The sequence below is a fragment of the Coprinopsis cinerea genome (genome assembly GCF_000182895.1).
Source record: "Coprinopsis cinerea okayama7#130 chromosome 1 map unlocalized cont3.1, whole genome shotgun sequence".
Lineage (NCBI taxonomy): Eukaryota > Fungi > Basidiomycota > Agaricomycetes > Agaricales > Psathyrellaceae > Coprinopsis > Coprinopsis cinerea.
Genome location: NW_003307544.1, coordinates 3,126,367 through 3,147,599, shown reverse-complemented (window position 1 = coordinate 3,147,599; position 21,233 = coordinate 3,126,367). Strand labels below are relative to the sequence as shown.

The window sequence follows — 21,233 nt, the reverse complement described above, 5'->3', positions numbered from 1 at the left end:
TGAGCTCAACGCGTCAGCAAATCGCGCAATCTTGTACAGGCACAACGTAATGTCACTGGTCTGCTTCGCCATCATGACTTGACTGTGAATACTTTGATTTTCATAACATAGACGGGGACCTTCTGGATAAATAGCTCCACTAGAGGCATGAAGTCCTCAGTGTCGCCTTCCCACCTCTCTTACTATGTCGACAGCTCTCCTTCGCGACGTCAAGCCCACCAGGGACGACTCCTCGTCGACTGACGAGAAGTTCTCTGCGAAGACAGATGCTTACTCTGTCAAAGACTTCAAGGTGGCCCCTCTGGGGGCACCCCTGCCCGAACGACAGGGTAACCCTTTCGCGAACATGTTCCGGAAGGCACCTCGCGTGGAACTCGATGCTATCGCTACCCAACCGTCTGTCTTTGACGACCCTACGACCCTTGAGGCCTATCGCCCACCACCTCAGTACGAAAATAGTCACCGTTTCGACCCCGACGCCCGGTGGACATGGCGCGAAGAAAATGTGAGCGCCCCTATTCATATTACCTCCAGTGCATTCATGATCTGACCCTTGCCCCTACAGAAAGTTGTCCGAAAAGTGGACCTCCGCATTATGATCTGGGCCTGTGTTATGTTCTTCTCCCTCGACATCGACCGGAGCAACATCTCCCAAGCCAACGCTGATAATTTCCTCGACGACCTCAACCTCACGACTAACGACTTCAATTTGGGCAACACTCTTTTCCGGTTGTCTTTCTTACTTGCGGGTAAGTCCTGTCTTATCTTTTTGCCATTTCCTCCTTCTCACGTTTAATTATAGAACTTCCTTCCCAACTTATCTCCAAACGTATCGGCCCTGATGTATGGATTCCTTGCCAAGTTAGTATTTTCGCGGTCGTAATTGACACCCCAAGACATGGCTGACCGCGCGTCTCTAGATGGTTGCGTGGAGCACTGTGTCATTGGCCCAGTTTTGGCTGAGTGGAAGGAAGTCGTTCCTGGCTTGCCGATTCTTGCTCGGTTTCATGCAAGGTGGCTTCATCCCCGATGTGGTCCTCTACCTCTCCTACTTTTACACTAAGCGAGAACGTGAGTTACACCCCTCCCAGTTATCTCTTCCAAGACTGACTTCAACTCCTCTTGTATAGTCCCTATCCGCATGGCCTACTTCTGGATCTCTAATTATGCTGCTGACATTATCAGTGCTTTCCTCGGCACTGGTATTCTCCGCATGCGTGGTATTGGTGGCAAAGAGGGTTGGCGATACCTCTTCTTGCTGGAGGGTATCATGACTCTTCTTGTTGGGGTTGCGTCCTTCTTCCTCATGCCTCCCGGTCCTACTGAAACCAAGACTTGGTTCCGTCCCAAGGGTTGGTTCACCGAAAGGTTAGTCTTGTTTTCTCACACCGATTTCCCTTGCTCATGTCCTGAATCCTCCATCAGAGAGGAGGTCATCATGGTCAACCGTGTTCTTCGAGACGATCCCTCCAAGTCGGACATGCACAACCGAGAGGGTCTTTCCGTCAAGATGATCTGGGAAGCCATCTGCGACTGGCGACTGTGGCCTGTCTACGCACTTGGCCTCGTTCATATGAGTAAGTGTTATCTATTTTCCCTGCCATACCCTGTCATTCAACAATTGTCTTTCACTTCAGTGCCCGTCGGTCCCCCTCAAATCTACCTCACCCTCTCCTTGCGTAACCTCGGCTTCAACGTCACCGAAACCAATCTCCTTACCATCCCATCCGTCGTCATCGGTGCCGCTATGCTCATCTTCACCGCCTACTTCAGCGAAGTCGTCAACAGCCGAGTGTCTGCTACGATCATCCTCCAAGTCTGGGCTTTGCCCCTCCTCGTTGCCCTTTACACCTTTGACAAATCGACATCCCAATGGGTCTACTTTGCCGTAGTCACACTGGTCACTGGTTTCCCATACGTCCACCCCATCCAAGTGGCTTGGGCTTCACGCAACTCGTACAGTGTCAGGACTCGGTAAGTCTATAGTCACTGCCTCGAGAGATGCACTCTGACTTGCTTTCCAATAGCACCGTCTCCGCCTCGCTCTACAACATGTTTGTCCAAACCGGCGCCATCGTCTACGCCAACATCTACCGAAAGGACGACGCTCCTCTCTGTACGTGTACCTTCTATTTCACCGCATCTATGACAGCTGACCGTCGTTCCAACAGACAAACGAGGAAACCGTCAACTGATCGCCATTTGCTGCATGAACATCACCCTTTACATCCTTACCCACTTCTTCTACAAATATCTCAACCACAGGCGCGAGAAGATCTGGAACTCATGGGACGAGAAACAGCGCGCCGAGTACATCGAGACCACGAAGGATGTAGGTAACAAGCGCCTCGACTTCCGATTCGCATACTAGTTCCTTGTGTTCCTCTGCATGTCCTTTACGATGCTTGACGTCCTGTATGGGGTCTGGTGCCCAACAAAACTATTCCCTCATCTATTACTTTCATCTACTCATTTGGGCAAGTCGGATTAGACTTAGTGGTTGCCACCTATTGTAGTTATATCCACGCATTTCGGTTGTAGTCATAGTTCATATCATTGCATTACTTACCATTCGCAATTAACGCTTTCACGTCTTAAAAGCTGGCTGCCTTGGAAGGTCAACATATTAGTATACTAGCAATCCAGCCTCCTAGAACAACTCGTATGGCTCCCATACAGGAATTATTGCACCCTTCGCATCGATATCAACCCAATGCTTATTGACGTTGTCGATGTCGCCAAGGTCATTGACTTTCCCAAAGGCACTCTCCCAGCCCAGCCCAACGGCCGCTAACCGACAGAAGTTTGAGCTAAAGGTGAGCAGTCAGCGACACGTCGAGCGCAATGTTCGAAGATGGCAAGCACGCACCTTACTGCACAAATCGTAGCATCTAGCCGAACCTGGTCGCGCTCTCCCCTCCAAAGTCCAGTGATCAGAGCCAAATCCACAATGGCTCCCTTGGTCAGCGAAATGCGCTTCTCCGCTGGCAGGGTATCGAATTCCTTCTGGCGATAGGCATAATCGCTGGCGATGCTCTTGAGTTCCGCATGAGTGCTTCTCTCAAGGGTGAAGGAAGGTCCAGAGTATGAAAGTGCTAATTCGTTGACTGCATCTGGAGAGTCCGACGCGATATACACGAGAGGCTGGTCGGGCACATCGTCGTGCTTGTGAAGCCTATCCCAAGTCTCTGGTATAGCGTCTGCGAAGACCTTAATAGGGATAGGATTTCGGTGGTATTGGAACCCAGTAGGATACCTGTCGCCGCGTCGGACATGGACTGCAAGGTAGATGTTATCCCTAGGTGTATGAGAGTCGCGAATCGGTGGGTCGCTGTGGGGTGCAGACACTTGGACCAATTCTTGCTTTGCTAGATTAATAAGTTTCCGCATTTTGGCATTCGGTCGGATCGTCCTCGAGAAGGATTCGTGAGCGAAATCGAAAATGGGCTTCTGACGGTTCAGATCGTGACCGAAGCTGTGGCAAGAATTCGTCAGGTCGAGAGGAAGTCACTTCGAAGGGTCTCCACTGACGCATTTTCATAGTGGTCCTTGTAATCGTGGCCAAAGTGGAATTTTGCTGTCCTGGAGTTGATGATCTTTCAGCCAAGAAGTCAGCCTTAAAATACAGCTGGTCTGAGTTGAGTAACTTTACCCAATGTCTATAATACATCCAATTCAGTGATGGAATGTCAAAAGCCCAGAAGTGTAGCTTACTTCGATGTTCGTGGACATGCAACAAGTTCTGAGAACACTGGTCAGAGTCACGTCCATTCCAAAGATGCTGGTGGCCTACCCTTTGCTGGGGGTCGCTTGCAGCCAGGCTCAGGACCCGGTTGACCTACACGAACGTCCTGAAAGTGATCAATCCATTTCCCCCTATTCCAGTAGGTGTCGTCCACGAAGAACGTCCGGTTACGCTGCCAATTTCAGTTGGTTATTGCACAGTCACGGTAAGAAGGAACTCACCTCTCGTGCCAACGCCGCTGCCTGCGCCATGAGAGCGAGATCCGCTGCGAGTCCCACTCTTCCGTCCAACATATATGTTATGGAACTGGAGCAGGTTCCTTCGGGTGCTGGTTCGGAATGGTGCATGGTCGACTCGTTCATGTCATGACCACCATGGCCCATAGTGTCCCAATATGCGCCATGCGAGACGAAGCCTGAATGAAGCTTATTGCATTGCTCCAAGAAATCGTTTGGTGTAGGTAGGTCGCGTGCATTGTATGAGTCGGAGAGTCTTGCTCCTGGCCGCAGATCCACAAATGCATTGGGATCCAGTCCAATGTACCTGTGAAGCGCTGCTGAATTGGTCCATGAAAGGACAAGCATGAACAGTATTATTCCTCCAACGAAGACGCCGAAAACGAGCAGAACGCGTTGTAGCGGTGTAAACGGCTCTCTTTGCGAGCTTTTCTCCGTCTTGCTGGACCTAGGGCCGTCATGGTGGATCCCGGCTGAGAACCGTGGGCTCGTCGATGAATGCAACAGCGGTGCTGATTGGTGTTGAGCGTAGGCGACCTGAGAATCGTCGAAGTCGTCGTTCGCGTCAGATATGTCGAGCTTGGCAAACCCCCCTTCCGCCCGGGCTGTCCTCGAGTGCGGCGTGCGCGGCGTCAGCGAATTGTATTCATTGTCGCCATTGTATCGTGCAGAACTGAAGTTTAAAGGCGACGGCCGGGGCATACAGGCTGTAAGGGGTAGTGGTTAAGACTAAAAAAAAGTCCAATCCTTAGTGGTGGATGCCATGGCATCGCTGTGTGCCTTTGATGGCGAGGAGAACTGTGTGATCCAGACGACATCCAGATTTCATGTTCATCATGCCGCCGTGATCATCGAGTTGTGATTTTTCAAAGTTGCATTTCAATTATCAGCAATACGGACATTATTTCTTGAGCCATGTACTACGTATCCTTCCAGTAACGGTACAAGCCAGCTTAATACATGTTACAAAACGTTCAGTCCTCACTTGGCCTCGGGATCTTCCTCGCTGGGGTCTACATCGTCTGAATCATCATTTGGGTCACTTGTTGTTTCGGGCATCGCAGGAGTGTTCGGTGGGCCAGCCGGAACACCAGGAGATGTCGGGGTAGCTTCAGCCACGTTTGCAGCGTCGCTGCTTGACAAAAAGGTCGACTCCGAAGGCGATTGGGTTTCGTCTGCTCCTTCAGCGGCGATGGTAGTGGTGGGGGAAATCAAGAAGGACGAGCCGGTTCCTGAAGGTTCAGTCGCCTGTGCTGCACCGACATCTCCTGTGGGAGTGGGGCCAACGACGTCGCTAGAGGCGGCTTCAGAGGGTTGGTTCGAGGAATCGGGTTCTCCTCCGTCGTCCGAAAGGCCAGCAATAGCACTCTTCATGGGAGCGGGAGCAGGGATCATGGAGACAAGCCCTCCCAAGGCATCGGAGGGAACTGGGACGGGCGGTGAAATGGGAAGAATCCCTGAAAGGGCACCGTTGACGGTGTCGACGGCGTTTTGTAGATTCGCGAGGTCTTCCTCAGAGACGGATTCGGCAGAGGCTGTACCGGGAGGAGGGCAGTCCTTGACCAACAGTGCCTTGGCAATGGGTCCAACGATGGGTAGACCCGCGAGGATGTCGCTGACCATGCCATTGCCTCGGGCTTCTAGGTTGTTGTCTCCTATCGTATGTTCAACGAAAGGCAACGCACACAAGAAAAGGAATCGTACCTTCACTGCGCGCCAGCATGGAGCCATCTGCTCCTCCCTCGTCCCCATGGTATGCGTCGCGAGCATCCTTGGTGCTTTGAGAAGAAACTAAGCCGCTCTCACCAACGGGAGCGGGTGCTGCAAGAGATGTCGATGAAGAGGAGATGGCAAGGGTTGCCAGAAGAATGGAGGAGCTTGTGGGGATCTTCATAGACGATAGAAGTTCAGAAATAATACAGAGCACTGAAAGCGACCTGGCTTTTAGTGGGTGGGTATTGACGGGTAGGTTGTTGGACTGGACAAGAAGCTAAACCCGAGACAGGGTTCAGGCCGTGAATATATAGATGGCCAGACAACCATAGGAGAGATTTGGTTGCAGTCGTGTTTGTGAACCACTTGTGAGTCAGGTCGCGCGTTGCAATTGCGAAATAGGGTGGAGCAAGATTGGAGTCAGTCGCGTCGCGTCGAAGTCACAGTGGGCCTCGGGACGAAGTATGGACGCGCCAAAGATATCTAACCAACTCGACCTCGGTACTCCATTTCCCATAGTTCGCCATCGTCGCGAAACCCTCTCCTTCCCCTCGTATAGTGTCTCGACGAGCTGGAGCTCAGGGTCATTGCCTCCCACCAACTAGAGAAGATGCGAGTTATAGAGACCCCTAAGCAGGAGGACAACAGGCACCATAGGAGCGCAGCAGTCCTGTTATATTATGCCAATCAGTGTCGAGATAACGCGTTTAGCCAGGGTCTACACTCACAGTAATACAGCAAAAAGGACAAGGATAAAAATCAATTGTCTTAGTTCGTCATCATTTTCGATGGACATCTGGTCTCTGTCGTCGACCTTCGAGGCAGAGGCTCGTTCGTTGTCGGCCTGCAGCAAGTTCAAGCGCGCGTCGAGTTGGCACCCTACAGTCGGAGAAAGCCGGCATGCATAAAGTCGGAGCTTGAATGTCCACCATCACCCATTGCGTCGGATCCCCACGGGTCATCGACCACGTCCTACCTTTCGCAATTGAGTCGTCCAGAAGCCCTGTGGCTCGGTTTCCTGTGCATCCTTGACGGTTAGTCTACCCAATTGTGGAAGTTCAATCTTCAAATTGACCAAGTTTACCCTGGGATGATCAGCGAACCAAAGGATTGGAATTGCATCCACACAACCCAGAGGATCGGTACCGTCGCTGATTTCCTCTTCCAGCGCGCGCTATCCATTGTTTTGGGTCCCAGTACCTCGAAACCTCTTTTGCAGAACGAGTTTGCCTTACAATGACACTTGGAAATGGTAAAGGTGGTCAGGGAACGGAAGGAAGAAATGGAATCGTTGCATCAGTTGTAAGTTAGGCTTTCATTAATGAAAGGTTAATCGTTATCTGATAAGGGTTTTCTAGTCCTCTGAACCCATATTAGACGCTTCTAATGACCTCGAGAGGAGCTCAACCACGTCCTCTGGAACGAGTATCATCCCCCATGACCCATATCAGTTCAGGGACAAACTGGTATCCGAGGAAACCCTATCCGGGCTACGGAACCGCAAACAGGGCAAGCATGTTGCCAAATTCCACTCCCGTCAAAACGAGGTGCAACTGGTTTACCATTTTGGTCGGTCCCTAGTGCTCACTGGCACGGTCTAGTTAATCCACTCGCTCCTCAAACCAATGGAGCAACACACTGAAGATGCCCAGGTGGAGGAAGAGTCGTCGCGTTTAGCTGTAAGTCCTGTTCCTTCACCCCACGGTTCAGGGCCTAATGACTCTTTGAAGGTCAAAATCGCGGTCTACGGGAGCTTGTACTCAAACCTTTTCCTCTGTGTTCTGCAACGTATGTCCTCACCGCACCTTTCGGCCGAACCTTTCACAGAGGGGCTTCTCCAGTGTATGCCGCAATTTCTTCCGGGTCTCTTTCTCTTGTGGCCACTGCAATCGACTCTGTTTTCGATATTGGGAGCAACGTCCTCCTGTGGTGGCTTCATAGGAAGGCGAGAAGACTCGACTTCAGCAAATGGCCGGTAGGCGGTGCTCGTCTCGAGACCATAGGCAATGTGATCTATGGTAAGAAACCTTCTGTTATGGTACCAGATTCCACCTGATAGTATACTCTTAGGATTTCTGTGAGTGGTCTCCAGGTTATAGAGGCGCATGCTCCAATTCAGAAAACAGCATGGCCACGGTCAACTTAGTCGTCATCATCGAGTCTATCCGGACCTTGATTCTGAAAGAGGGTGACGATTTGAGGGAATTCCATCTACCCTCTATCATTGCAGTCTCTGTTGCCCTGGGTAAGTTAATTTGCGCCTTTACTCGACTCCACGTTGTTAAACCACACCTGCAGCTGTGAAACTGGCTTTGTTTGTCTTCAGTTTTTCGATCCGCAAGCAGTCTAGCCAGGTGCAAGTGCTATGGGAAGACCACCGAAATGACCTCTTCGTCAATACCTTCGGTGGGTTTCCCCGACTCCCCGTCCCCGGGAAAGTCTCTGCTCATCTACGTCCCGGTTTCAAGGTATTCTGATGTCTACTGGCGGTAGTAAACTGCGATGGTGTAAGTCTGTGCGGTGTATTCAGTCCTTGCTCTGACGACCTTGTTATACTAGACCTCGATCCTATTGGAGCCCTAATTGCAAGTTTCGCCCCGTTCTACCCTTGCCTGCACCCTTTCTGACAGGTGACTCGTAGATTGGTCTCGGGATCATTTTCTCATGGCTTCGAACTATCTGGTTCCAATTTGAGCTCTTGGCCGGAAAATCTGCACCACATGAGTTTATTCAATACCTTATTTACCAAGCCGCAACGTTCAGTGACGACATCAAACAAATCGACACTGTACGAGCATATCATGTACGTTCGGTCTTGTTTCTCGAAGGATGGAGATTAACCCCTTCTTTTTCGTAGAGTGGACCCGTAAGTTTAATTGTGCATCTAGGCCAAAGTTCCGAGTCTCATCAAGTCACAGAGCTATTTTGTCGAAATTGACATTGTGATGGATGCTGAGACGCCTCTATGGAAAGCACACGATTTGAGCCAACAATTGCAAGACAAGATTGAAACTTTGCCCGACGTCGAACGGGCTTTCGTTCATGTCGACCATGAAACTAGTCACACGCCAGTGAGTCGCCAGCAAGACATACAGTTCCAGTTCGAGACTAACAGTAATGTTCAGGAACATCGTAAAATCATGAAACAACCTATCTGAAAGATCTTATATTTCCAGTTTGCTTTATCTTTTTGTTTTATTCGATTTTCGCAGACCCGGGTGTGAATAATGACCCCGCAGTGATATCATTGGCTGGCAAGGTTCAAATAGGACGACGATATGTAAAGTAGTAGTATAAAGGGAATGGAGTGTGTCAAAAGGTAACCGTTTACTGCAGGATATCACCCATCTCCTCCATAAACTTGGCATAATCGTCCTTGGGCTTGTCGTCTGGTTTAGGCGCCGGGAATTGATTCTTCAGTGTCCCAACAAGATCGGGTTTAGCAGGCCCAATGTCCTTTCCAGCTTGCTCGCCCACCGACGGTGCTGTATTGATACCAGAGCCCGCACCACCGCCTCCTGCACCCTTTTTGCGTTTCAACGAAGAAGGCACAAACGCTGTAGCTTCCTTCTTGAAATCCCGTAGCTGGGGAGCAGCTTCCACTGTCGCGGTCGCTGACGTTGTTGCTGGTGCCGAGATCGTCGTCGCGACTGGACTTGGTTTGGCAGGTAAAGAAGGGTGAGGAGGTGCAAGTTGGCTTGCGCGGTGGGCTTGGAAGGTTTGATGCGGGACACTCGAGAGCGGGTCTTGCATGGAGGAAGCGGACTGAGCTTTGCGAGGGAAGAAGCCCGGTGGGGGCGGTGGAAGTTGACCCATATTTGGAGGGAAGGAAGGCATCCCAGGAGGTGGTGGTGGAACACCCACGGGCCAGCCTTGTGGTTGGAAGGGAGGCATGCCCATCGGCGGAGGGCCAGGAGGTGGTGGTGGGACGCCAGGCGCACCTGCGAAAGGCATTCCCGGAGGAGGTGGCGGGATACCGGGAGCTCCTGCAACTGGCATTCCTGGAGGTGGCGGGGGCACGCCGGGAGCTCCAGCGACGGGCATTCCTGGTGGGGGTGGGGGAGCTCCGGTCGGGAATGAGGAAGGGAAACCAGGCGGGGGTGGAGGGGTAGGGAAGTTTGGGGCACCTGCCATACCTGGTGGAGGAGGGATGCCAGGAGGCAAAGGCGGTAGCGGCGGCTGTGGTATTTGTCTCCCAGGCGGAGGACCTTCAGGTAATGGGATGTCTTCGTCACTTCCTACTTCCTCTGAGCCGGGCGGGAGACCAGGGGGCAGAGGGATATCATCATCGTCTATAAGAGGAAGTCGTAAGAATGGTAGTCTAGAGAGAGGATAGGGCGCTCCTACCGTCCATTTCAGCATCGCTATCAACCTCATCCGGACGCAGCGCTATAGAACATTAGTTTACGCAAAAGCCTGGAAATCAAGAAAGTCGCGTACGTCGCTCCATGTAAGGCATTCCCGGTGGAGGCACACCGAAGGGATTCATTATCGGGTCATAATAGATACTTCTTTCTGGATGTCGAGGTAGTCCTTTCTTGTTGAACATGTTCCTCTTCGCAGGTAACGGCTTTGCCTCGGCTTCATTTCCAGTATCTCGTTTGCGTTGACGGTACACGAGCTTACGGGCTTCAGGATGTTCCTCGACATATTCAGCCTTCTTCTTGTTAATCTTTTCGAGCTCGGCTTTGAGTTCTGCGAGTCGAGGATCTGGTTTACCGCCCGACGAAGCTTCCTGTTCGAGTTTCTCGATCTCTTCCTCGAGTTCTGGACGCGTATCGTTAGGCTGGTTCCTTCTGCGTGAAAGACAGCGACTTACCCGTGGTATCCTTCTTTACAAGCGCAAAGTCTCGTGCCTTTGCACGCTCGGCCTTGTTCTACTGCATTGACGAGTATGAGCTATAGGAAATTCCAACGCGGTGTAACTCGTCCTGCCTTTTTCAGTTCTTTTTTCCGTTGTGCCTTCCCTAAAGGATAATAATCGATTCAGAGACTCGATAATGCTGAATATCAATACGTACGGTAAGCATCTGCTGGGTTTGCTGATTTCTTCGCCATGGCTGTTGTGGGCCAACGTTCACGACAGCGATGAGGAGCGCGGTTCCGCGCACGTGCCTGAGCTCATTTGAGTCACTCGGTGATTTCACTGTCTTCAGAGGCTTCATCCTGCCGTGGTTGTCTTTCCACTGGCAGGGAGTCCCCCCGTCTTTTCTTTTCATATTCTTCTTCTCTACTCAATAGGTTAACCGACAACAACTGAAGGCACATCGTCGTTGCCGCCGTCGACCATTCGGTTCTCCAATGACGAGCAACGCAGCGTCTGACCAGCAGCCAAACTCCCAGCCGAAGCGAATGAACAAGATGGCGTCGAACCAGACGATAAACCTCAACCATCTTCTCAACTTCACTCTTCCTCCGAGGCAGACCAGGCCGCTGAATAGCATACCGAGGAGGAGCAGGAAGACCGGCAACGTTCATGGGGTATGGAACAAGGAGCGTAAGTACGATCTCAGGCTTGTGGAGATACCGAGATTGCTGGGTCTCACTGCACTCGCAGGCTTTGTCAACGCTCAATATCGCTTCGTTATGAACCCGAACGGAGACTACACCGTTCATTTTGCGGATCCTGACATGTACGTCTTGCCCTCGTCGTGAACGATGTATAGTAACTGTCTTCGCCCAGTTACTTCCAATGGCAAGATATCCTGCAAATTATCGTCCCTCGCGCTTCTAGGCTCGCCGGGGACACCAGCTATTCCGATGTCACAGGGCTTTCGACCTGTCCGATATGCCTTTCGCCACCAACGGCGCCTCGAATGACAAAGTGCGGACATGTGCGTATGATATCATCGGACATGTCAGATAGGAGCGCTAATCACATTTCGTTCAGGTATTCTGTTTACCTTGCATTCTCCACTACCTCAGCACTTCCGATAACAAATGGGCACGCTGCCCCATCTGTTTCGATTCGGTCAACGAGCGCCAACTGAAGTGCGTCAAGTGGTATGAGGGACCCATTGACGCCACTTCATCGGAGGGGTCTTCCTCATTCAATGAGGATCCTATCTTCGAAATCACCCCTCGGGCGGGAAATCTGTTACGAATGCGCTTAATACAGAGACCCCAGATTACGACCCTCGCCCTGCCTCGATCACAGACTTGGCCCTCAGACCTACTACCTCCACACAAAGCTCCATTCCACTTTCTACCCGACGTCTTCAGCTTTGCAAAGTTCATGCTTGCCACCCCAGAGTACCTGGTAGGCGATCTCAGCAAGGAACTCGAACATTTGGCCGAAGAACGCCGAATCATGTCCGCCATGAAGGATGATCTAAGTGTCTGCTTCCTCACCGCAGCCGAGGAAAGGGTGCGTCAACAAATGGAGAAGGCGGCTGCTCTTGAGTCTTCGCTGCTGCAAGAGCAGATTGACAAAGCTCGGAGAGATCATAAGGAGATTCAGCAGAAGGCGGAACTAGATGAGCGTAGAACTAGACTTCAACAGGGCGCACCGAACATTGAAACCGATGGCTCTAACGAAGTTCCAACCGAGCTCCTGGCGTCTAGATCGTCACAAATTGCGACGCCTTCCAGCACACCATCCATTCCTGATTCCCGACCTCCTAATCAGAACCGTGGTACCCCTCGTCAACGGCGCAATCTCAATCCCCCTCCTCCGTCCACATCCACCTACTACTACTATCAAGCAGCATCCGGCCTGCCTATTTACCTACACCCACTAGACATCAAGATCCTTCTCTCCCACTACCACAGTTACTCCTCCTTCCCCGATGAGATCACCGTTCGTGTCGAGGCATATTCGGAAGGGACCGTCAACGATGACCTTCGCAAGCGCTGCAAGTACCTCGCGCATCTCCCTGAAAGCGCCGACGTCATCTTCGTCGAAGCCGACCTTGAGGGCGTGGTTGGTGCGGAAGGGCTGAAGAACTTTGAAGGAGCGCTGAGAACGCGGTCGACGAGGAGGAAAGAGAAGGCGAGGAAGGACGACAGAGCCAAGGCCAGGGCTGAGGAAAGGGAGAAGGAGAGAGAGAGGGAAGCATTGGCAAGGTTCCTGCCATCGAATCGGGTCGCTTCCGTCCCAATTTCTGAGAATTGGGATGACTCTCCGCCTTTACCGAACGGTTCACCTTCAACGCATGAAGTCCAATCGAATGCGTCGACTTCACCGGCCCCACCTATTCCGACGGGCGCTTGGGGAAACAGAAGTTTTGCATCGGCGCTTCACTCCTCGGGCGGGCGGTCGAGTACCCCAGCCAGAAGGAGGGAGATGACGCAGGAAGAGTGGGATGCTGAGGAGATGTGGCACGAACTGGAACAACGGACTATGAACAATACTGGAGGCGGGAAGAAGAAGAAAGGTACCAGGATGGTGGTGCTCGGAGGTGGAGGTTCTGGAGCAAGACGTCGGTGATATCATGCGCTTGAGGGCAGACTTTATGCAGGACGGTTACTGCACCCACGCAGTTCTGGTTGAAGTTGTACTCTCAGCGTCGTGAATGTGTCCTTAGTAGAACTTGGCAAGAGTGTAATAGTATAATTCACACAGGGAGCATTTGTGCATGAATAACTCTGGCGGTACCAACAAGGAAAGATCGGTATCACTGCTTACAGAGTCGGTTGAGTCAACAGAGGGATAGACATCAAGGTGACAGCATGGGCTGCTTGCCTTCAGCTACAGCGCACGAGTCATTTCGAAGAACCTTTATAGCCAGTCAGCCTAATCGTTATGGAGTCATGCCAGAAGGACTCACCAGATGTCGGTGCCTGCGACAGGTCAATTCTATCCTCTGCAAATGCACCTCCAAAACGGGGAACCGTTTCTGCGCCTGAAGAAACACAAAAATGTCATCATCACTCCTCCAAGGATGAGCGATGCATGCGAGTTGTGCTCGATGACGAATCACCCGCTCGTGTTCGAATGGTCAGAGATACCCCGCTTGCCAGTGACACTGGGTAAGTGAGTTCTAGCGGATAGTGGGATAGGATCTGACTTGATGCAGAGGAGACAGAGATAGAATTGAAGACCAGGAAGGCAACTTCTGATCAGACGCTCTGTACCCTTCAAGCGGCTCAAGATGGTCCGGAGTTCCTAACTGTCGGATTTTGCCCAGTTGATACACTCCGTTTGGTGCTTCCAAGCGGAACAGACACTCTCATCGGCAGTATCTTCATCACCCGATGCGAGAAAGGGGAGTTCCTCAGTCCAGCAGGACCGTCTATAGTCGATTGGGAGAACAGACTCGAACACCTAGAGGACAATTCCAGCCTCGACGTCGGCGATCCTGATATCGTTTGGTCATTGGGATGTGAGTCGCATCACTGTGGGTCGCATCTGTGCTGACGAGCGCATCCAGTCTACCTTTCGCCGAAATTTCATGGACAGGGAATCATGAGCGACGCGGTCAATACACTGCTGCACGACTGGGCAATACCAAGGATGGGTGTTCGTCGAATGTTGGTGTTCACGTTTCAGGGCAATCATGGCAGCGTCAAAACATTGTTGAAGAACGGGTTCAAGTTTCTTTGGACGTCGGAAGACCACTATGAGGTTCGAGGAATACGTCGCAGCGTTAATGTACTTGAATGGAAGCTAGAGGATGATGAAAGTTAATAATAAAGCTGTTTGGACTACGAAACGTACCATACGGCTTACCGTGGGAACTGAGCCACAGTCGCGTTGGTCACCGTCTTCACGGGTTGTCTCTAGCCAACCCAAACCGACGTCAGGATGCCCCCAAGAGGAAGCGGCAGTCTCGATTTCACTCCAATTCTAACCCATTATCTGTTTCTATTCACATCAATTTTAGCAGTTGTAAGTATCTCTTCAAATCTGTAAAGTTTTATGTTCAACCATTACTAGCTTGGCTGGTTCATCGCGTTTATCTCCCAAGCCTTCGTAGAAGCCAGAAGTATGTGTCCAGTTTCCTTTGCATTTCCAGGAAACTAACACCGTATATAGATGGAGGTGTCGGAAGACTATGGTTTGCTATTTTCTTGGAACTGGCCCTCATTCTAGGGGTGCTATACACTCTCGCAACCGACTCGATAGACCTCAACCGCCTAACAATATCAGTGTTTGGCGGGATTGCTATCGTTTTAACCGTCCAGGGAATCGATGAAGGCATCTACAGTGGAGTAGCCGCTCGCAACGCCATGGGTGCGGGCTACTTCATCCTCACGATCGTCAACATCCTCTGGGTCCTGTACTTCACCGCGGAAGCGGATTCGCTCACGCTGCACGTCTTCAACTCACTCGGAACGGGTGGTCTCTCGGGTCCAAATCGTCGACGAAGGACGCGCACGCAATCCGTTATGAATATGCCGACCACCAACGGCGGATATGCAGGCAGTTATGCAGGCGGTGGGATCAGCTCTGGGGACCCGTACGATTCCAAATTGGGAGGGATGGGTTATGGCAATGGAGGTCCGGGAATGCGCAGTCAGAACAGCTTCCCGAGTATGCGGGACGGCGGTGCACACAGTATCAGTGGGAATACCGGAGCTGGGAGCATTCACAACGCTCCAAGCGGCGGATCTATTAATGGCGGCGACAATGGTCCCAGTTCGCCGCTCATGGCAGGCGTTGGAGCCGGTGGGACGTCTCCTCAAGATGCTCCTGGTGCTTCAGACACCTATCCCTATAAAGCCAAGGCCTTGTATGCTTGTGAGTGACCCCCTTTTCTTGTCTGCCGCACAAACTAAGTGATCGATCCCAGATTCTGCCAACCCTGAAGATGCCAATGAAATCTCATTCGCCAAAGGCGAAATTCTCGACATCCTGGACAAGCAAGGCAAATGGTGGCAGGCACGGAAATCTGATGGAACAGTTGGAAGTATGTCTAGAGTCGTTCCCTTCCTCTTGTTTTCCTCAACTCACTTCTATTTTCGCAGTTGCGCCATCGAACTATCTGCAACTTATTTAATGCACCAAAAAGGGTGACAGGACAGTCTTGATTTCCGAATGTAACGCCCAGAATCTATCTTAACGACCAGCTACGCCCTTGTATATACCAATACGTTTTGTTTCAGTACGTTTGAATCGACCCTCTTCAATTTGTCGACAGAGCGGCGGGCCATGGTTGACGTCATTCGCAACATTGATAGATTTCTACTCCCCTCCGCTCTTTTCCCTTTTTCCCTTTTTCTTTTCTGCAGGCGGAGTTGGTTCCATTGATTCCATTGTTTTGCTCTAATCATTGCTGTAGTCGTAGTACCTGTTGTTTATTCCCTTCCATTTCTCGACCCCCTACCATGTAATAAGCTTAGGCTACCTTGTCATCAGTATACCAATATCTTGAAAATCTTCTTTAGTCTGATGTTGTCCAAATCTCGCATACGTCCCAAGAAGACCGAGATGGTATGAGTGTCAGCTGCAGCTGAGTTCATTTCGAGTCCACAGGAGGGTGTGCAGCCCCTTCATCTCACCCCTGACCTCGAGCGCGTTTTCCACGATAGACCACGTCTTGAACCCATTTTTCTCGAACACCTTCACACTCGCCGGGTTTTCTATGAAAGCGCCAACGATGACCTTCCGGACGTCCATCCAGGGAACCCCCCAGTCATGCAAAATAGTCTCGACAGCGTTTGTCATAATACCTTGACCATGGAGAGCTGGTGTGAGCCAATCTTGGAAAGTATTTGTGAGTAGTTTCTTCTACTTGAAAAATTGACACGACTAACTGCCTATGGTCCAGATGACCTCAGTGACAGAGCTCCCTGACTCCCTCAGGTCATCAACGTCCGGCACCCTGCCTTTGGGCCACGGGACCAAATGGATGGCTCCTATCATCTCGTCGGATCCATCGCCTTTCAGCTGTCGGATGAATTGGAAAGGACAGCCGGTGAATGGACCGCTTCCTTTGCTCTCTATCTCCTCGACAACTGCGCCCCGCTCAGAAATCGCCCGCGCCAGCCAGGCTTGTGCGTGCTCTAAATGAATTCAAGCATTAGCTTCTGGAGTTCGGTACTCAGCCAATGATGCGACGAACCAATACGATATGGTATTGGTGGGCTTGCCAAAAAAGAGGATATTCTTGGGTCGCTCAGGTACTCCGCCAACTTTGGTACATCGCTTTCCCTTGGGGGTGTCAGGATAAGGTTGGGATGCTTCCGCAGGCGGAGGATCATCTCGCCGGTGATTGGGTGTCGCTCAATGGGTGGCATAGAGGTGAGCATTGGCAAGTCACAGGTTGAAAGGTTAATCTAAGCTTTCTAACACAGGGGGTTAAATGACTCGAGCGAACATTCCGACCGTTCGGATAAACGGTGTTGATCTCTGGACATCCCCTGCACGCTGTTCCCAATCTAACTAAGTAATCGACATTGGAAAATATTTCTCGGACACAACTGCTACCCTACTTATCTCGAGTCCACAAGAGAGTGTGCATCCCCTTCATTTCACCTCTCACCTCCAACGCTTTCTCGACAACTGAATATGTCTTGAATCCGCACTTCTCGAAGACCCTCACGCTGGCTGGGTTGCCAATGAAGGCACTGGCAATGACCTTGGAGATGTTCATTTGAGCAACACCCCAGTCGAGGATGATGGTCTGCACTGCGTCGGTCATGATCCCTCGTCCATGGTGACTTGGAGCAAGCCAGTCTACCTTTCCAGTAAGGACCTCGTATCTGCGTTTTTGAGATAGCCCAACTCACCACCGATGGTCCAAATTATTTCTGTACTTCCCGGTTCCCTCAGGGCATCAAGGGGAGGATCCCTGCCTTCGGGCCAAGGGGTTAGGTCGATACTTCCGATCAACTCGTCGGATCCATCATCTTTCAATTCGCGGATGAACTGGAGGGGACAACCACTTAGTGGCGGATCCATGTTCTTTTCTATCTCTGCGAGCACCTCGCCTCGTTCGGGGATCAATCGCGCCAGCCAATCCTTTGCATGTCCTACCCAGACGAGAGACAGATCAGTTCCTCAACTGGTGCAAGTCCGTCTTCGTCCTTACCGATATGATATGGCACCGGAGGGCTGACAAGGTTAGACCAAATCCTCTCATCTCCAACATACTCCGTGATCTTGGGAGCATCCGTTTCCCTTGGCGGTGTCAAGATGAGGTTGGGATGCTTGCGAAGCCGAAGAATTACTTCGCCTGTCTTGGGGTGTCGTTCGATTGGCGGGCGTGGCATTTCAGGTAAGCTTTGCTTAAAGCGCTGGCTGCAGGCAGGCCCAACTTTGTATCAGTTCGTAGACTGACTCGAACGACGCTGGGCTATTGGAACCGGGTTGATCGTGAATACATAGGTCCATGCGGTACGGAGGGATTCGAGTCAGGAACTGCGTAAGTTATAGAATCTATACTTAGTTCTTTCGTTCACCTCGTCTCCGTGCGATACGGCGTCATTGCACAACTACAAATCATCCAATCCAAGCTCACCATCCAGGGCGGCCCGACGTGGAAAGACTCGGACCTCATCTAGGCTCCATTCCCTTTCCCCATGACCCAGTACTTTACGTGCGTTTATCATCGATTCCATAGCCGTCTGTCACGAATGACTGTCATTCAGATCTCAAGGCTTCCTCCATTGCCTCAGTCACAGTCATGCCGACCTCGAATCGATCCATCATTGCCGGGTTTGTGATATATCGCCTGGTCAGAATGGACCGGAGTTGACAGTCGAGTGTTCTAGCCCGCCATTAATTTCCCTTTTTCAAGAATTCTGGGTCTGGGGGAGAGGATCTGAGGTGATGAGCGGATGCTTCGTGGGCGTCTCATTTAACCGTGGTTCTTGCGGAGTGACCGTGGCCAATAACGGTGCATGGTCAAGCTGGACTTATCGCCACGCTTACTGAATAGCAAGATTGACGGGTGCTTCTTCGAAACGTGGTATGCTCCGGTGTTCGTCGGTATTTGTAAATTCCATTACGACTTGTTCTAGTCTAACCATTATTAAGTGGTGTTTCCCCATAATCAGTACTGTCAAGCCCAGCTCTCCAGAGATGGCATCCGTCCTTCAGATTTCCTCAACCGTCATTTGACCGAAAGGTCGCCAAACAGTTCCCATCACTGGAAGGCTGAAAGTACCAGCGCTTGAGTATCGAGGAATGAATCTCTAGCGACGCCAATAGTCAAGTCTCCTCAATCCTCGGACAAATGAAACGTTGATCTAACCGGTTATATTCCTGAAATCTCCAAAACCCAAATGTCTACGGGTATCCTGCGAAGCTAGTGCAACAGCATCCTCTCATCTCGGATATACCATTTTGGCCTCTTCTGCCAAATCTCGTATTGGGATTGGGTTTTGGTGGCGACGAAGGGAGAAGTACTTCGCCATCAAGTGTGTCAATTCTCCCCGCTGTTGCCGTCGTTCTTGCTATGGAATCCTCCGGAAAGACAAGGGCCGTGAACGTGGTAGATTTCTCATATATACGCACCGGATTACGACCTACCGAAGGCCTTGCGCTCCGTGCGTGGTACATAGAACCACCATCGCAAACATCAGCCATTGGTCGCTCGCTCTCCGACTCTATCATACGGACTTCATTGACGGTAACCCATGGCGAACAAGGATTTGTCAGTTGTGATCATTGGCGGAGGAATGTGCGGGGTTGCTTGGTGTGTTGACGGTGTCCTTCGATTGCACGTCCTCTGGTACTGACAGCATGTGTTAGTGCGGTGGCTTTGCATCGCGCGGGCTTGAAGGCGCACTTATATGAGGCAGCGGTATGGACCACTGTGCAGTTCTATGTCCCATCTGACGGACCTTTGGGATAGCCCAAATTCGAAGAGGTCGGCGCCGGTGTCGGACTTGGTATGTTTCTAGATTTCTTCCAAGCTGGAAGGGGTTCTAACCAAAAGGAAGGCCCGAACGCCGTCCACGCCTTGCAGGGCCTGGGTATCCTCAACGATGTCCTCTCCAAGGCTGACCCTCCGAAGTTGGCGATGCGACCATACACGTTCATTTCTGGCGCTGGGGAACACGAGCACGTCTACGATGTCAGTAATCCCTTCCCTTGTCATGTCAATCGACACTTACCAGTTGACTTTTAGTATGCCTTGTCGGCGGACGAGCTTGGACTCTCCATTTATAGGTTAGAAGCAGCGTAACTGGGAAATTGGTTGGCTCCTGACGGTGCTCTCATCTTCTAGGCCAGTATTCTTAGACGCGCTAATCCCCACCATCGACCCTCAATACACGCATTTTAATATGCGTGCGATTGGAGTCGCGCTGCTTCCTTCTGGAAAGCATGTCGTTTCGTTTGAAGACGGTTCGGCAGTGGAAGCCGACCTTGTCATTGGATCGGATGGAATCAAGAGCACCATCCGATCCTATGTCGCTGGACAACATGAGCACAAACAGCTCGCTTCCGTCAATACTGCTACTTACCGTGCATTAGTCTCCATCTCTGCACTGAAGAAGGATGGGGTGAAGACGGATCTCACGAGACCTTTGCTGTGGGTCGGCTCGGACAGGGTCAGTCTGCCTTCTCGATCTAGGCCTCTCCAGCGTTGCTTAAACTTTCGGCGTAAACAGCATTGCGTTACCTATCCAATTAGAGGAAACGAATTGGTGAGTCAATGCCAGGCCTTCTAGGCGATGCGGAACTCACCGCCATTGGACAGTTGAACGTCGGTCTTGTCAAAGTGACGTCTCGAATCCCATCTCCACCGGTGAATGGACCATGGGTGGAGTCGATTACTCGTGAAGAACTCGAAGAGACCTTCGCCGACTGGGGCGATGATATCAAGATTATGATCAAGCACGTCCAGAACCCGACCAAATGGCATATGCATGTCGTCCACCCGCCGCTGGAGCACTACGTGAAGGACCGGGTCGCACTGGTGGGCGATGCTGTAAGTCGGTTTCTTGTCGGGTTCACATGGGTGCTAAAGGTGCGATAGGCTCATGCCATGGTGCCCCATTTATCCGCTGGTGTTGGGCAAGGGTTCGAAGACGTTTATGTTCTATATCGTCTCTTGATCCACCCGCAGACCAATAGAACGAATCTCCAGGTAAAAATGCAGGATGATTGGGCCCGTTATAAACCCGGCTGACGTGGACCACAGAAAATACTCGCCGTCTATGACTTCCTTCGACCACCACGGGCGAATATGGTGATGCAACGTTCGCGTCGAATGGGCGAGATCTACCAGAGCTACGGGCCAGGCCGTTACAACAAGAAAGATATGCAGCACAACCTGCAGGGGATGTGGGAACCAGTTTGGCATTACAACATCGAGGAGGCTGTTTCCAAAGAGTTGTCAAGACTCTACGAACGAACTTCAAAACTTTAGTTCCAGACGCATTTCTCCGAGAATACCATGCGATTATCTGTGCCGAGCCGGAGACTGCCATACCGAACCCACCGAATTGACTCGACAAAATCTCCTTTTTCATTTGAAAAACCTCTGTTTTTTCACCATGTCTGGGTAGTTGGATGAATGATAAGGGTTTCTGTACAATTCAGTCCGAAACAGGGAAGAGACAGGGGAGAAAACGAGGTCTTTGTGACTGGACCATGGAGGACCACGGGGCCGGTGGAAGGTGCCGCGTGATCGCGGAGCCGCCCT

The 21,233-nt window shown here is 51.4% G+C and overlaps 10 protein-coding genes across 10 annotated transcripts; 5 read left to right on the top strand and 5 right to left on the bottom strand.

Moving 5' to 3' along the window:
- Positions 1-184: 184 nt before the first annotated feature.
- CC1G_00526 (hypothetical protein) lies at positions 185-2,371 on the top strand (the record flags this gene model as incomplete). The annotated part of the gene is made up of 9 exons (XM_001829295.1): positions 185-505; positions 566-749; positions 803-861; positions 921-1,071; positions 1,131-1,368; positions 1,426-1,577; positions 1,638-1,974; positions 2,028-2,116; positions 2,172-2,371. The coding sequence occupies 9 exons, from the start codon at positions 185-187 to the stop codon at positions 2,369-2,371; spliced, it is 1,731 nt and encodes a 576-aa protein (XP_001829347.1).
- Positions 2,372-2,650: 279 nt separating this feature from the next.
- CC1G_00525 (hypothetical protein) lies at positions 2,651-4,683 on the bottom strand (the record flags this gene model as incomplete). The annotated part of the gene is made up of 7 exons (XM_001829294.2): positions 2,651-2,810; positions 2,870-3,475; positions 3,532-3,596; positions 3,653-3,659; positions 3,715-3,742; positions 3,794-3,917; positions 3,967-4,683. The coding sequence occupies 7 exons, from the start codon at positions 4,681-4,683 to the stop codon at positions 2,651-2,653; spliced, it is 1,707 nt and encodes a 568-aa protein (XP_001829346.2).
- A 279-nt stretch (positions 4,684-4,962) lies between these two features.
- CC1G_00524 (hypothetical protein) lies at positions 4,963-5,875 on the bottom strand (the record flags this gene model as incomplete). Its single annotated transcript, XM_001829293.1, has 2 exons — positions 4,963-5,636; positions 5,686-5,875. 2 exons carry the CDS (start codon positions 5,873-5,875, stop codon positions 4,963-4,965), a joined length of 864 nt encoding a protein of 287 aa, XP_001829345.1.
- A 1,055-nt stretch (positions 5,876-6,930) lies between these two features.
- Positions 6,931-9,017, top strand: CC1G_00523 (cation diffusion facilitator 1; the record flags this gene model as incomplete). The annotated part of the gene is made up of 11 exons (XM_001829292.2): positions 6,931-6,996; positions 7,053-7,241; positions 7,296-7,373; positions 7,425-7,482; positions 7,536-7,712; positions 7,787-7,939; positions 7,993-8,162; positions 8,336-8,497; positions 8,552-8,560; positions 8,613-8,765; positions 8,820-9,017. The coding sequence occupies 11 exons, from the start codon at positions 6,931-6,933 to the stop codon at positions 8,850-8,852; spliced, it is 1,248 nt and encodes a 415-aa protein (XP_001829344.2). The 3' UTR covers positions 8,853-9,017.
- Positions 9,018-9,021: 4 nt separating this feature from the next.
- On the bottom strand, positions 9,022-10,752 carry CC1G_00522 (hypothetical protein; the record flags this gene model as incomplete). Its single annotated transcript, XM_001829291.2, has 6 exons — positions 9,022-9,986; positions 10,042-10,083; positions 10,135-10,461; positions 10,514-10,571; positions 10,621-10,661; positions 10,716-10,752. The coding sequence occupies 6 exons, from the start codon at positions 10,750-10,752 to the stop codon at positions 9,022-9,024; spliced, it is 1,470 nt and encodes a 489-aa protein (XP_001829343.2).
- Positions 10,753-10,934: 182 nt separating this feature from the next.
- CC1G_00521 (alkylbase DNA N-glycosylase) lies at positions 10,935-13,141 on the top strand. Its single transcript, XM_001829290.2, has 4 exons — positions 10,935-11,191; positions 11,252-11,327; positions 11,378-11,528; positions 11,585-13,141. Exons 1-4 carry the CDS (start codon positions 10,996-10,998, stop codon positions 13,121-13,123), a joined length of 1,962 nt encoding a protein of 653 aa, XP_001829342.1. The 5' UTR covers positions 10,935-10,995; the 3' UTR covers positions 13,124-13,141.
- A 297-nt stretch (positions 13,142-13,438) lies between these two features.
- CC1G_00520 (hypothetical protein) lies at positions 13,439-15,635 on the top strand (the record flags this gene model as incomplete). The annotated part of the gene is made up of 6 exons (XM_001829289.2): positions 13,439-13,665; positions 14,067-14,155; positions 14,420-14,524; positions 14,672-15,376; positions 15,429-15,545; positions 15,604-15,635. 6 exons carry the CDS (start codon positions 13,439-13,441, stop codon positions 15,633-15,635), a joined length of 1,275 nt encoding a protein of 424 aa, XP_001829341.2.
- A 443-nt stretch (positions 15,636-16,078) lies between these two features.
- CC1G_00519 (acetyltransferase) lies at positions 16,079-16,887 on the bottom strand (the record flags this gene model as incomplete). The annotated part of the gene is made up of 3 exons (XM_001829288.1): positions 16,079-16,338; positions 16,393-16,641; positions 16,701-16,887. 3 exons carry the CDS (start codon positions 16,885-16,887, stop codon positions 16,079-16,081), a joined length of 696 nt encoding a protein of 231 aa, XP_001829340.1.
- A 179-nt stretch (positions 16,888-17,066) lies between these two features.
- CC1G_00518 (hypothetical protein) lies at positions 17,067-17,850 on the bottom strand (the record flags this gene model as incomplete). Its single annotated transcript, XM_001829287.1, has 3 exons — positions 17,067-17,314; positions 17,368-17,610; positions 17,670-17,850. The coding sequence occupies 3 exons, from the start codon at positions 17,848-17,850 to the stop codon at positions 17,067-17,069; spliced, it is 672 nt and encodes a 223-aa protein (XP_001829339.1).
- Positions 17,851-19,218: 1,368 nt separating this feature from the next.
- CC1G_00517 (salicylate hydroxylase) lies at positions 19,219-20,957 on the top strand (the record flags this gene model as incomplete). Its single annotated transcript, XM_001829286.1, has 10 exons — positions 19,219-19,277; positions 19,334-19,385; positions 19,437-19,473; positions 19,525-19,658; positions 19,713-19,753; positions 19,812-20,136; positions 20,197-20,232; positions 20,286-20,516; positions 20,565-20,675; positions 20,730-20,957. The coding sequence occupies 10 exons, from the start codon at positions 19,219-19,221 to the stop codon at positions 20,955-20,957; spliced, it is 1,254 nt and encodes a 417-aa protein (XP_001829338.1).
- Between the last annotated feature and the right edge of the window lie 276 nt (positions 20,958-21,233).

What these genes read in the sequence shown, in the direction of transcription:
- CC1G_00521 (XM_001829290.2), top strand. Translation starts at nt 10,996, where the DNA reads ATGACGAGCAACGCAGCGTCTGACCAGCAGCCAAACTCCCAGCCGAAG. An exon ending in TGGGGTATGGAACAAGGAGC is followed by an intron (nt 11,192 to 11,251) that starts GTAAGTACGATC and finishes CTGCACTCGCAG; the next exon opens with GCTTTGTCAACGCTCAATAT. An exon ending in CATTTTGCGGATCCTGACAT is followed by an intron (nt 11,328 to 11,377) that starts GTACGTCTTGCC and finishes GTCTTCGCCCAG; the next exon opens with TTACTTCCAATGGCAAGATA.